This window comes from Onychomys torridus, chromosome 6 (assembly GCF_903995425.1).
Source record: "Onychomys torridus chromosome 6, mOncTor1.1, whole genome shotgun sequence".
Lineage (NCBI taxonomy): Eukaryota > Metazoa > Chordata > Mammalia > Rodentia > Cricetidae > Onychomys > Onychomys torridus.
The window spans coordinates 108,473,287-108,487,529 of NC_050448.1; the positions used below are offsets into that span (position 1 = coordinate 108,473,287).

The 14,243-nt window shown below is 41.3% G+C and overlaps 1 protein-coding gene across 1 annotated transcript in view; it reads right to left on the reverse strand.

Annotated features, from left to right (window-relative positions):
* Nucleotides 1-14,243, reverse strand: part of Arhgef38 (Rho guanine nucleotide exchange factor 38) — a 113,198-nt gene that overhangs the window by 9,729 nt on the left and 89,226 nt on the right. Inside the window, exons 7-13 of the mRNA XM_036191547.1 lie at nt 13,872-14,005; nt 9,431-9,535; nt 7,945-8,061; nt 3,342-3,653; nt 1,842-1,985; nt 650-848; nt 275-534 (exon numbers count right to left, since the gene is read on the reverse strand). Of these exons, the coding sequence (XP_036047440.1) occupies nt 275-534; nt 650-848; nt 1,842-1,985; nt 3,342-3,653; nt 7,945-8,061; nt 9,431-9,535; nt 13,872-14,005 (1,271 nt within the window). The remainder of the gene's footprint in view (nt 1-274; nt 535-649; nt 849-1,841; nt 1,986-3,341; nt 3,654-7,944; nt 8,062-9,430; nt 9,536-13,871; nt 14,006-14,243) is intronic.

The window sequence follows — 14,243 nt, forward strand, 5'->3', positions numbered from 1 at the left end:
CGAATCTCTATTCCACGTCAGGAGTCCAGCACGCAAATTGTCTCTAGTCAGAATACCAACTCTGCAGTATGGGGAGTTTTTTGGTTTTGGTTTTGGTTTTGAGGAAATAGGTTTAGATAATTAAAATCTTTGCTCGGTATGTGCTAATAGGCCTAGGTATTTTCGGTGTCAAAACTGGCAGTTTCCCAATAAGTATTTCAGCTCAACGTGAGCAGTTAGAGATTCTTTCATTTGAGTGGCCAAGTATTTTTTGCCTCAGATTTTAAAGTCTTACCTGTTCATCTACCTCTTGAAAATGATCAACATCAGCACCATTTGTTTCACACTTCCCACAAGTGCCACTGAGAGATGAGCTGCTGTCGCTTATGCTGCCTTCAGGAGTGCTGGTGACACTGTCACAAGCTGGCCGGCCAGACACAAAGAGGCTGATGTTCTCGAAATCGTCGTCACAGAATCTGTTCTCAGCATCCGCCTTCTGCTCTTTTGCTGGGTTGTAGCGCTTTAGGAAGGAGGAATACACGTAGCCTTTTACAACTGGTAGGGAAGAAAAGCGCCAGAGTTAGGCGTAGACCTTCCCCAAACATGCAGAGACCCCTGGGAAAACCTCAACCTGAAGAGCAGTAATAGCTCTGTGGGAAAAGAAACTTACATCCTGTGTCAACAAACCACCTGCTTGTGCTCCCCAGGGGATCCTTCTGTTCCAGGACAGCTACCAACTCTCCTTCTAGAAGACTGATGTCGTGCTCCTGGGTGGCGTTGCACTTACGCTTAGCTTGGTACAGTTCCTCTGCTCTGTATGTGGACACAAGTTTGGAGCGATGATCGTCAGTTTGATGTGGCACTTCTGGCTGGGAAAGGAAGAAGTCTTGGTTCAGGTGGACACATAATCCTCATTGAATTGATTAAGATTTTCCTCCAGAGAATTATTTCTCTATACAAGCTTTATGTCAATCTGGATACATTGCAAAGTCAGACTCTCACTATTCAGCTGAGATTTTCAGTTAAAAAATCTCGAGTAAGCACATGAGGGCAGTGTTGTAGAAAAGAAAGAAAATTCAACCCGGGCTAAGAAGGCAGAGGCTCTGGGGCTGGCAAGATGGCTCAGAGGATAAAAGCGCCCTTCTGATGACCTGGGTCCAATCCCCAGAACCCACATAGTGGAAGGAGAGAACTAGTTACCATAAGTTATCCTCTGACCTCCAAATGTATCCCCCCCCCCCCGTGTGTGTGTGTGTGTGTGTGTGTGTGTGTGTGTGTGTGCCCACCTGCAAACATACACATATACGAAAAATAAATAACTTTGTAATTTTTAAAAGTGTTTAAAGAAGGCAGAGGTTCTAACAACTCCTGACTGTTGAGTGACATTTCACTATTTTGTATTTATTTACTTCCACAGTAAGAACTTCATAATTTTAATTCAGTGAATTGCCTATATGCATCTTTTTCTCAGTAAATGGGGCTGGAGTCACAAAGAGACACTTTCCAAACTCTGGCACTAAATGACTTTGAAAAAACTGCTGTATCTTTGGAGGCTGGAAATGAAATAGGTTGAAATTGGAGGGCTGCACCGTGTGATTTATCTCTTTAAAATCTTAATAAAAATATCTGAGTATCCACTGTGTGTCAAGCACAAGTTTTGGTATATTAGGGAACTATCATGAATGAAACAGAAACAAACATCACACTCTTCTTGAGTTTATAATATAAAAAATAGAAACAGAATAAAATGTAACATAATAAGCGAATGACACATTATTTGGATGATTTGATTAGTACGGGAAGCAATGCTCTGTGAGGCAAAGAGATGATGTTTTCACTGTCACAGATGATGCTAAACTCACCAGCACCTGAGCAGGCTTCTTCTTTTCAAAGCTAAGTTTCCTCTCGATAAAGGTGGCACTGTTGTCCTTTACAAAATTCAAGTTCTGAACCTCTTCCAGCACTCGATTTTGAATCTTGGAGATGCTCAAGACTGGCAGTGGCACCTGCTGGGAAAACAGTGTGGTGTTTTCAGACGACCGATCACACTGGGCCCTGACTCTTGCCAGGGCTGTGGGGATGGCGGGAAATGTAAGACAGTGCCACGGGGAAAAATCGGGGCAACCTGAGAGCTCCTACAAAGACGGGCAACCTGATATTTCTGAGGCCACACAAAATGATAGGGCTACTTTTCTTTCTTAAGTTTCAAGACTCCATAGGAGAACAAAACAGGAAAGCGGCACGGAAGACCCAGGCGTGAATGCTGAAGTTGTGGTATTAGCAGTGCCCTGGGTGGGACAGCGGGAGCGGGCAGGCAATGGCTTACAACAAGAAGCAAGGTTGGGGGGTCCGTGTGTTTGTCATACATGTTTAACATGTATGGAAGCTGGAAACCAGGAATGGACAGTTCTTGGGGGAAGCGTATAAGGAGGGAAATGGTAGAATATATGTGAAATGAAAGCAGAGAGGGGGTGTCTGGGGCAGAGGAAGAAGGGGTCGAGCAGGCCAGGAAAAGGCTTAAACATATGGAAGAAGTTAGTTTGGTCTTGCAATCTGAGTTAAAAAACAACAACAACAACAAAAACAAAAAACAAAAACAAAAACAAACAAACAAAAAACAAAAACAGGACATAGGACATATGTGATTTGGACACCGGGGGAGAATATTGGAAGCTAAAAGTTTAAGCAGGAATAGGGTCAGGTAGGCCGTGGCGGAGGGTAAGGGGTAGATCAACCGAAACAAAGGATATATGAAGAAACCTTATCAAAATAAAATTTGTTAAAAATGAGTTTAAACCAAATAATCTCCCACATCAGTGAATGATACTGCTCCCAAAAGACATGAATCACTAAATAAAAACCTCAGTGCTGATCATGGACTCCCCCCTTTCAGGTTTTGGGCCAAGAGACCCCAGAGGAACCCAAAACAATACTGGCTATTGTCATTGCTCTCTGCTGCCCTCCACAGGCAGATATTCAGGCTGCATTGCTGAAGATAGGTACTTTTGTTGCAGGACACAAAAAAATAAATCGTGAACTGATCAGGAAACTCTTCATGATGGCTAGCTTTTGTTTTAGTTAGACTTTCTACTGCTGTGAAGAGACACCACGATTATGGCAACTCTTATAAAGGAAAACATTTAATTGGGGCTGGCTTACAGTTCAGAGGTTCAGTCCATTATCATCATGGTGGGACATTGCAACACACAGGCAGATATAATCTTTAAAACTATATGATTCAAAATGCAGAAGGACATCTGACTGGCTTTATACTTAAATAACACCATGCAAGGGCCACGCACGCACGCATGCACACTCTGAAGACTGAGGTTGAGGTGGCCAAGGAGTAGTGCTGTGCTCACCGGCTTGACTGTGGAATAAGCCTGCAGAGCCACCAGCATCAAGTCCCGGAGGAGGGTGATAAAACTGCACAGGCAGTTGAGCAGGATCTTCCTAGCAGCCTGGTTGAATACCTGGAGCTCTTCCACAAGCTGGGCATTGAGGGCCTCATATTCCCGTTTGGCCAAGTCTGATTCATCGGCTGCTGACCGTGGCAGGGAGCTATTATAGTCCAGTAGTTTGTCATAGCGTTTTTGGATGAGCTTTTGGGGCCCTGGGAATAAGGACAGCAAGGCTGACAGTGGGGTCAGGATGAGTCTCTGAGAGCGAGCTACCTGCAAGAGAAAAATAGAGTCCCACTACTGAGAGAAGGATGGCTCACCCCGTGATCAGTGCAGCTTTTAGCAGGCCTACCTCCTCTCTTCTGAAGCTCAAAGGGAACAGGGTAATACCCAGTCATTTAAGAAGAGGATCTCACATTTAGGGGGGCTCCCTAAGCTTGTTTATTTAGGCTTAAAGCATCGATATTGAGCCTGAAGATGAGCGAGAAGAGAAAGCCTGCTCACCCAGACTCTTCGGTCTACAGCTGTGCTGTGGTCACCTCCTTCAGGATCCTCCTTCTTGCTCCCTTCTAACCCCAGAGCCAAGCTGAGCTATTATTATACGGCATCGAGGTTGTGGTGAGGGATGTCAGTGTGTGGCAGGGTTGACCAACTCACCACCTTTGCCTCTTGCCATCAGCAAAATGTGCACAAGCATTTTAAGGAGAGACTCTATTATATCCCCTGTATTGGTTTCAAATCTGTTTTTTAACCACGAGGCTTATTTTTGGGTGAATTGTATTCCCCATGCAAGCATTGGTTCTTTAAATGTATATCTTAAGCCAGTGACAGAAATGACCAGATCTAAGCATTTAAATACACCAAAGGATCAAGGGCTGCTGACTGGGTATCTGAAACTACTACATTTTCAGCTCTGAAATAGTAAAGAAAAACTTTGCATTAGTGCCCAACCCCATGTCGGTACTCAAGAATCCTAGATTTAATGTCTTCTCTTCTGTGTCTTTCCCTTGGGTTCCAAAATGCACCTTTATCCTGTGTCTGATGATTGCCCTGCCTCGCACCTTATCACATGTGTTATAGGAATCTGGAAGTAGTTTTATCATTTGTAACCTCAAAGATATTCCAGGAAATCTGAGCAACAGCCTGTATTTATTAATGTAAATGGTTTCTGCTAACTTTGTCTGAACTCATTGGAAATTTAAAAGAGGGAATCTCATATGTTTGTGGCACCGGTGATAGCCAACACAAATTAGATTTGATTTGCAGTTTATGGAATAATCAATAGATACCAGTCCACCATTTAATGAGCCCCTGGACTAGGCAACAAACACATTTACTGTATCTGGGATAAGTCACTCTTTTTATTACTTGCCTGGGAGCCACAGGTTACTAATTTGAAGATTATACTATAATTGTAATGTATGTCCAGTGCCCCATAGATATGAACTTTATTTGCCAAGGGACAGTAGTTGGAGCAGATAAGCAGGCTGTATTTAAAAATTTTGTGCTACACAATATTTGTAGAAAAGTATCATTTATGGCTGGATAGGAATAACTTCTCTGCCTTGGGGTAAATTTTTGAGTTAATATTTCAGTTTCAAAGAGTTAAGTATGTTACCCAATAAAATGCCACTTTTATATTATGCTTTCTGGTGATTCTTTTAACTTGGCAATCTAATATTATTAATATTAATAATGTTAATATAATATTTAATAATAGCAATATAAACATATAATCTAATATTATTTTATTAAGGTAGACAGGACAATTTCTTCCTTCTTTCTGTCAAACTATGGAGCATGCTGGCTAAGGGAGAAGCTATGGAGCATGCCTTCAGACCATTTTGATAAATATTTATCAGCTTAGTGAATTTAAATTTAGCAAATCCTTAATGGCTTTTCTAAAATGTCCTCCCTATAATTGAACCCTGAAAAAACTCCCACAAGACATAATCATGTTGTCCAGTTAAGCCCCATAAGTGTAAAACTTTTGTCTATTGGTCTTCCTACACATCCATCCGTCTATTTCTGAGTAGCTTATGTATCTGTTGGGGAATATTATTTTAGGTGTGTTACTTTTATTTATGTTGCATTTGTTAAACTCTGTGAAACTGTGTTACTGTGCCTGTCTAAAACCCCTGATGGTCTAATAAAGAACTGAGTGGCCAATAGCGGGGCAGGAGAAAGGACAGGTGGGGCTGGCAGGCAGAGAGAATATATAAGAGGAGAAATGTGGGAGGAGAAAAGGAGTAGCTAGGGAAGGAGGACTCCATGGGTCAGCTACCCAGCTACACAGCAAGCCACAGAGTAAGAGTACAATTTACAGAAGTAAGAGAATAGGAAAAGCCCAGAGGCAAAAAGTAGAAAGGATAACTTAAGAAAATCTGGCAATCCTCTTCCCTCCGTGCGGTCTCTCTCTCTCTCTCTCTCTCTCTCTCTCTCTCTCTCTCTCTCTCTCTCTCTCTCTCTCTCTCTCTGTCTGTCTCTCTCTCTGTCTGTCTCTCTCTCTGTCTCTGTCTCTGTCTCTCTCTCTCCCATTCTCCCAATAAAGCTCTAAAAAGGTAAAAAAAAAAAAAAAAAAGCTGGCAGGAAACAAGCCAAGCTAAGGTAGGGTATTTATAATTAAGAATAAGCCTCTGTGTGTGATTTATTTGGGAGCTGGGTGTTGGGCCCCCCAAAAGGGCACAAACAAACAACATGGACCTATCACTTTATTTTGAATATCGTGATATTTAATCTTCTTACATTTAAATTTTTATTGATTTTGTGTTCCTGTCAGAGGACATTCTTGTCACAGAGTGCACATTGGGGTCTGAAGACAACTTGTAGGAGTTGATTCTTTCCACCATGTGGATCCTTTAGGATCAAACCAGGCATCAGGCTTCACAGCAAGCATCTTTACCAACTGAGGCACCCACCAGACCCTTTAAAATATTACATTAATTTAAAAAAATTTTTTATGCATGGTAATGGTAATTTTGATTGTCATCTTGACAGAATTTAGAATTGCCCAGGAGATAGATTTCTGGGTATGTCCTTGAGAATTTTGGCACTCACCTTTAAACCCAGTACTTGGGCAAAAAAAAGAAGGCTGTTCTCTGTTGAGTTCAAGGCCAGCCTGGTCTGCACAGCAAGTACAGATCTTCTTTATCAAAAGGACATAATCCCAAATTTTCATTTTATAATGCCCCAAACAGCTTATTCAGAGTAGTTTTGTAGGGGGATGTGAGCTGTGTCACCTCTTAAGGTTTGGAAACATTTGGGAGCTCATTGGTTTAAGATTATTTTGAGGTGGAGGTTGCTGAAACTTTGAGTCTCATGGGTCAGGACTGCTAGAATCCTCCAACACAAATTGGAGAAGACAATTTGGAGCTAATACCAACACAGCTAACTCAGAAATATAGCCTATTATGCTTTCTCCAAAATATATTAAATACTGCTATGAAATAATAACATAAGACACTAAACTAGAATTAGTACCACCCAGAAAAGCTTACCAACCAAACATTTTATTAGTCAAGAATGTTTTAATGCTCCCCAAAATATATTTTAAAGAACTCTTAAAAACAAATAGTCTGGCTGGGAATTGATAGCACACGCCGTTAATTCCAGCACTCAGGAGGCTGAGGCAGGTGGATCTCAGTGAGTTCGATGCCAGCCTGGTCTGCAAAGTGAGTTCCAGGATAGCTAGGACTGTTACCTAGTCTCAGAAAAACAAAGAACAAAACAAAACAAAACAAAACAAAACAAAACAACAAAACCAGTCTCTGTGGAGGGCTGGGGGGGCTGGCAAAGTGCTTGCCTAGCATGTGTGGGTTTCTAAGTTCAGTTCCAAGAACTAGAAAGGAAGCAAAGAATCTACCATGGGCAGGAAGAAAATCTGACAGCTAAGTGTGTCTTTTCTCCATGGGAAGGCTTTGCTGTCTGTCCAGTGCACATTGTGCTAAACATCACAGACACAGAGAATCTGTTCTCCTTCAGTAAGGACTCAAGACATTTCCATGGACCCTTTTAAGAAATTCACAGCTTGCTGGGTGATGGTGGTGCACGTCTTTACTCTCAGCACTCAGGAGGCAGAGACTGGCGGATCTCTGTGAGTTCAAGGTCAGCCTGGTCTCCAGAGGGAGTTCCAGGACAGCCAGGGTTGTTACACAGAGAAACCCTATCTCAAAAACAAAACAAACAAACAAAACAAAACAAAAATCAACAAAAATTCACAGCTTTACAAATTAATATATTCTTAATATCTCATATGCAGACTTAAACTGAATATTGTTTAAGTATCTGTTTCATCAGACACTGACTACCCCAGAAACAAGAGGTTATATTAAATTACCATTATAGTACAATCCTTACTAACCCACTCTAAACATAGTTAATTATTTAAAAACTCCTGTCTCAAAAAGCCTAATTTTGACATTAGAATTTGATTTAGTGCATATTTTATACCTAACTACAGGATAGGTGCAGTTATATATAGTTATAGTTATATAGTGGGGGGAAGGGGGAACGGCGCTTTTAAAACCTGCTGTTTAATTTGTATTTATCTGTGTGTGTAACTTACAAAGTCTTGACAGGGATTTGAAGCATGACTATGGAGTTCACCGCAGGTCATCTCTCCATCCTTGTAGGAAATCTCACGGAGCTCTGCTACACTCTGCAGAGTGAAGGGCATGGCCTGCTGGAACGCAGAGTTATAAAAAGGGCACGTTATGAATGAGATCAGCACAGTGAACGTCTCCCCAGTGTGAACTCCATCATCACAATACTAAATTTCCCTGAGAGATAGAAAACGAACTATAAAATACCATAGATGCTCCACACCGTGGGACGGCCTGCAGCAGTCTGTTGGCCTCCTCCCTGCCCCCACGCCCTCGTTTCTGACAGCTTCTGGCTCTGTGAGCAGGAAGGAATCCATCTTAAGTTCCCTCAGCCATTCCTTCGCCTTCAGTTCCTCAGACTCCTTATTTCAAAAAAGCACTCCCCTCTGATTTAATTGGCTGCTTTTCTTGGTAAAGTTAATGTTATCTTTTAGGAAAAAAGGTGCCCACATCTTTTGTGGATTCAGTGAAAATACCAGTGAATGCTCCCTAGAGGCGCTCACTCCTGGAACAAGACCTGAAGGGCTGCCATAACCCGCTGCTGTGTCCCACTGCGACTGTGTTGTGAGGGGGCTTGTTTCACACAGATTTGCTAACGTGAAACAGACTCTGGGTCAGACTGTAAGGATGGAAGGTGTGCACCCCTCCAGAATATGGAATCTTGTCTCCAAAGCAGTGTTGGTCATGTTAAGGCTCTGCTGGTAGGATATTTTTATCTAACTGTGCAAGCACTTACCTCCAAAAACATATCCAGGAGAGAAACTTCTGGGGGAAGGAAGGGTCTGCTTATTAACTTAATTACATGTAGCTGCTAATTTCCTATCCTTCAGGTCATAGCTGTTGTCAAGTTGTTTTCAAGGACACTGTGTCCTCGGTAAGATCCATTACAAGAAACCCTTGGTCAGCCTTTCCAATGAGTGTAATTGTGCAGCATTCCACCTCAGATTTTTAAAAGCAGAGATACTCAAGTAGGTCGGGACAACCTTCCAAGAAGCTAGAAATTTGCGGGGTGTCTTTGTGTCCTGCTCTAACTGCACAACAGCATTTCCTTACCTTAGTTTGTGTTGTTCAATTTATTTTCCTTTGTATGGAATTTTTTATCCCAATTTTAAGATCTACAAAGAATTATACTGGTAAAATCAGACAAACACAGTGTCTGCCTCACATACAATCCAGTGCTCACAAACTCATCTTTATTATAAAGAAGACAGGATGGAGTCCATGTTATATACATCTGAGCAAAAGTCCAACAGTACAGTGATTTGGATTGGGGCAGGCTGGGCAGGAAGCGGGCACAGACCAAGCCTTTATATGGCTTGCCTTATCAGAACTTTGCAGCCTCCCAAGTTTGATGCAGTTTAGTATCACCATGCAAAAGAAGAGTCCCATTTCCTCATGATCCCTGTGGGGACTGGTGTACTCTTGCAGAAGCATTTGGCTCTCACCTACCTCTATGTGCTGAAGGCAGGATGAAATGTTCTTCATACAAAACCTCAGAGTCTTTTCTAGTGATCTAAAAAGCTTTTCTTCCCTGTTAAAGGTGTTGTCTTTGACCTAAAACACATGAGAAATTACTCAGTTTCATGACCCAAACACATCTAGTATTTTTTAAAGTGGTACAAAGTCAATAAAAAAAAATTAAAGATGGTACACACCACATTGACCCCAGCACATGCCAAAAATATCCTTTGCTGTATGAAAATACTCTGTGATATGCCACCTTTCATAACAGAACTTTCTGGATCTGCACACAACACACACTAATGTTCAGCCAGTGTTACAAGTCACATCATGAAGTTGGATTTGCTGTTTATTTTGTACCATCTCACCCATGTTACAGCAGCCATAGGACTGTAAAACTTCCTGGTATTTTTTTCTGTCTCTGTCTCTGTCTCTGTCTGTGTGTGTGTGTGTGTGTGTGTGTGTGTGTGTGTGTGTGTGTGCACGTGCGCCCATGTGTTAGGGACAGGTCACATACCCATGCCCTCAGAGGAGGACATCAGGTGTCCTACTCTGTCACCCTTTGCCTTTCTCCTTTGAGACAGACTCTCTCCCTGAACCTGGAGCTGGCAGATGGCAAGCTCCAGTGATCTTACTGTCTCCACCTCTCACAGTGCTTCACTTACAGGAGCAGGTAGCCATTCATGGCTTTTTACATGGGTGCTGGGGATTCAAACTCATGACCGCATGTCTGCACAAGTGCTCTTACCCACAGAGCCATGTCCCTAACTCCCTCTATGGTTTTTTTTTTTAATAAAGATTTCTTTCTTTATTATATGTATAGGGGGCACTATGTACACATGTGTTCAGGTGCCCACAGAGCACAGAGGTGTCAGATCCCCTCTGAAGCTGAAGTTACAGGAGGTTGTCAGTCATCCAATGTGGGTGATGGGAACAAAATTTGGGATCCCTTCAAGAGCAGCAAGTGCTCTTAACCATGGAGCCATCTCTCCAGAGCCCCCCCCCCCCCCCCCGTGGTTTGTAGTAGCATATATTGTGTTCTCAAATTACACTTCCTATTGTTTTGCTTATAGAAATCGTTCTAGTTTCTCTCACAAGGCTGATTTAGACAGGATTCTTAGGCCTGTCATTAAAGGAAGGTGGTAATGTAATATCCCCTCAAACATGAAAGACGACATATAATCTTAGTTCTTCTGCTGGAGCACATCTGCAGAGCTGAGATGGGTGTCACACGTGCTTAGTTGTGTTTACCATCTTACGTGTAATATCTATTAGAATTACATGAATGCGTTGTGTTTTTATACACTTTTAGTAATTTTTAGAGATACACACAATCCTATTGATGGTGAACCTTATTGCAACCAAAATATCTACTGGAGCCAGTCCTGTGGTGGTGAAGCTGTTGGGAACAGGCACATGAATGTTTTGTGGAACAGAGTGTATGTAGTTCATTTCTGTACTTGGTGATGAATGTGCTCTTCTTGGTCAATGTGCTTTTTAATTTCACATAGTATGATTACATATAAAACTATAATTATAGGGTTGGGGATTTAGCTCAGTGGTAGAGCGCTTGCTTAGCAAGCACAAGGCCCTGGGTTCGGTCCTCAGCTCAAAAAAAAAAAACCCAACTATAATTACACACACACACACACACAATCTTTTATTTATTTTTCAATCCCTTGGTTTTATTTGTGTGGAAAAGCATTAATTAAATAGGCAGCAGAACTCATTACCAGTATCCTTGGCCTTATGTCTTTGTTCCAACTCTATGTGTACATATACCAATATGTTTGGACAGATTTTTGTAAATGGAGTTTCCAAAGATCCCACCTCCTGACATTTTAGTCTGTGTAGCTAGCTAGGACCCAGATGACTTTGCAGTAGGCACTAAGGATTACACAGTGAGAAATGTTGCCCCAGCCTGCCTCCCCATCACTAAACCTTTCCATGCTATTTTGATGAATGTGCTGTTGCTTTTTTCTGCCTTAGGATTATGCTTATTTTTAGGGATTAGACTCAAGAGCTGCCCCTTCCATGAATCCTACTTTCATTACTGTTTTTCACATTGAAGAAAATTAATTTCTTCCTCCTATGTGCTCTTACAACCTTAGTTATTTTTAAGCAATTTTCTCCACTAATACAGTCTAAATACTTAAGATTAAAAAGTTTGTCTTAATACAACAACAGCTAACAGTTATTAAGCATTAATTATATTCAGACACTATGTCAAAACCTTTCATGGACTTTATCATTTTAATTCTTACACAACTCTATGGGGCAAGCATTATGATTAATCCCATTTTAGAGACAGAAACAGATGCTTTGGGGATGTTCATATTCTCCTGTTGTCCTTCCAGTGACAGAGCTGGCAGTACTAGGTTAAGTTAGAGATATGGCTGCCCTACCAGGGACCCTGTTTCCCAGACTCCTTTGCAGCTAGCTCTTCTCATGTAACTGGATTTGAACAAATAGAGTGTGAAGGAAGTGTTGTGTTTCATTTCTAAGTTCTGGCCTTGTGACACTGTCTATGGGACTTGAATAGAGACACAATAATGACCTAGTTTCAATTAACAGCTGAAGACAATATGTTTAGGGAAACACTGTACAAAATTTGGCAAGCTGGGTTCCTGGAAGATTTCATGAAGCAGATCCCATCTGCTCACATCTCAGGATTATTATTAGAGATGGAATAAGTGATCACTTGACTGGTAGCCTATGCTGTATTTGCTATGCCGTGGTTTAGTTGCTATGTTATGCTATGCAGTCCTGTGTTACACTGTACTATGCTTAAGAATCTCTTTATGACAGATACACAGTCTTTACCCTAAAGTAGCAAGTTAGAGAAATATATTTATAGATATGATTGGGATTAAAAACAAGGCAGCCCAAATTCTGGATCTATACCTGTTCATCTTTGTATTCCCAATCTCTCACACAGTGCTGGGTACACGAAAGTTCAATATATATATGATGGATTGAATAGAATCTTCCTCCTGGGTAATAGCTTTGCACCCTAACTCTACCAATATTTCACCTGAGCTGCTGACAAGTGCAAAATTGATTGATTTGAGATTTATCTCTTCTCCAGTCCAGCCTATGCAGCTGATTTTCTGATTAACGGTGAAATGCTTCATTGCTGACAAGACATCCTCTATGAAGATTAAGAGGAAAAATCTAATTAATATCCCTTCAGGCTATTTTAGCTACAACTCACTTTTAGTTCGGAGTTAAAAAATAAAAAGCTGATGATAAATATGCGAAAGAATAAAATGGTCCCCACAAAAGTCTGCCTCAGATTAGAAGCTGCCTACTCTATTCAGCAGAACTGTCTTGAGTAAGAAGCAAAATCGCAAAGCATGGAAGAGAATTTCTGCACAGGTTTATAAATGCCTACAGGGGGCTACTGGCTCCTTAAGCTCATTTGCAATTTGATTTTATTACTGTTGTCTTTAGTTGAAATGTCCCAATTATCCATTTCCTGACCAGTCACCATGCACTATTAATTTCCCAGACTTCTCACATTATAGCTGCATATCAAGCCTCTTTTTGTGATGGACCTGGTGAATCTCTAGAAAATTGTAAAGAAATAAATACAATGGTAGAATCAACTATGTACCCCACAAGTGGTAAAGCCGCTGCAGCCAAGGAGAAACTGAGAAGAAAAGACGACAGTATAGCACTGTCCTCCTTAATTTCAGTGAGAAGCCATTACATTACCAGGCCATGAACTTTCTTTCATTCTCAAGATATGTTCTACTGATCACTTACTTCAGGTTCATTAACCTCAAAACTCCTGGGATGTCTGTATAATAGAGGGTTCTAGGTTGTACCCTTGAGATAGGTGGAATTCTAGGACCTGTCTTGAAATTATCTGGTGTGATTCTCCTTAAGCAGATTAAAATTTAGAAGTCTTTGAAAAATCTTGGTATTTATGAGGTTGGGATTAAAATGCAAACTATGTTAAACAGCTGAGTAAGATCACTAAGGACCAGTCACCCAGTAATAGAGTGTGTGTCTAGGGAGTCTCTAGGAAGAGAAGGGGTTAAGAACACCCAAACCATCACACCAGGTTATGCATCTAAACACTTCTTTGTTTTTTAGATGAAATAAAGAGAATCCCAGAGGGACAGAAAAAGATTTAAAGCAGAAATAAAACTGAAATGGAGGAAGAAGAGGCCTTGGAGAGAGAGATGGTGAGCAGTTGAGTGTGGGTCTCCTGTGTCGGGTCATCATATGTCTCCTCTTTCTGCCTTCCAGTGGAAGCTGAGGTAGTGTTCAAACCTCCAGACACCCACAAAGGAAGAGCTTGGGCCACTACCTTAATTCTGTGTTCTAGATATATTCATGGAAAGAGCAAAGCCAAGGCCCCCAAGAATGGCAGTGATAATGATCCCTGAGGAAATGTAGGTGGTCCAAGAAGAAAAATTACCTGTGACTCTCCTCTGGTCAGGATCTTTAGATGATTTGTGACTCTTTTTGACTTCTTGCTAATTGAATGAATATTTAGTTTAGATAGTTTGTCTTTGAGCGATTCATCCTCATCATTCTTCTTATATTTTAGAACTGAAAAGGAAGAATGCAGTGATACATCCAATTATGTGCAGTCAGAGGGCACTCCACGAGAGTTTTCAAGGCCAATATTTATATTGAGGGTAGAATTTATGGGGATTTTAACTCTCTTCCGCAGGAGCCATTACTCCATTACCCCATTGCCTTGTCTGTCCAAAGTACCCCACTCATTGACCTTCAGAAACTTGGCTATTCAAGGACAGGGTTACTCAAGGCTATTCAAGGTCAAGTT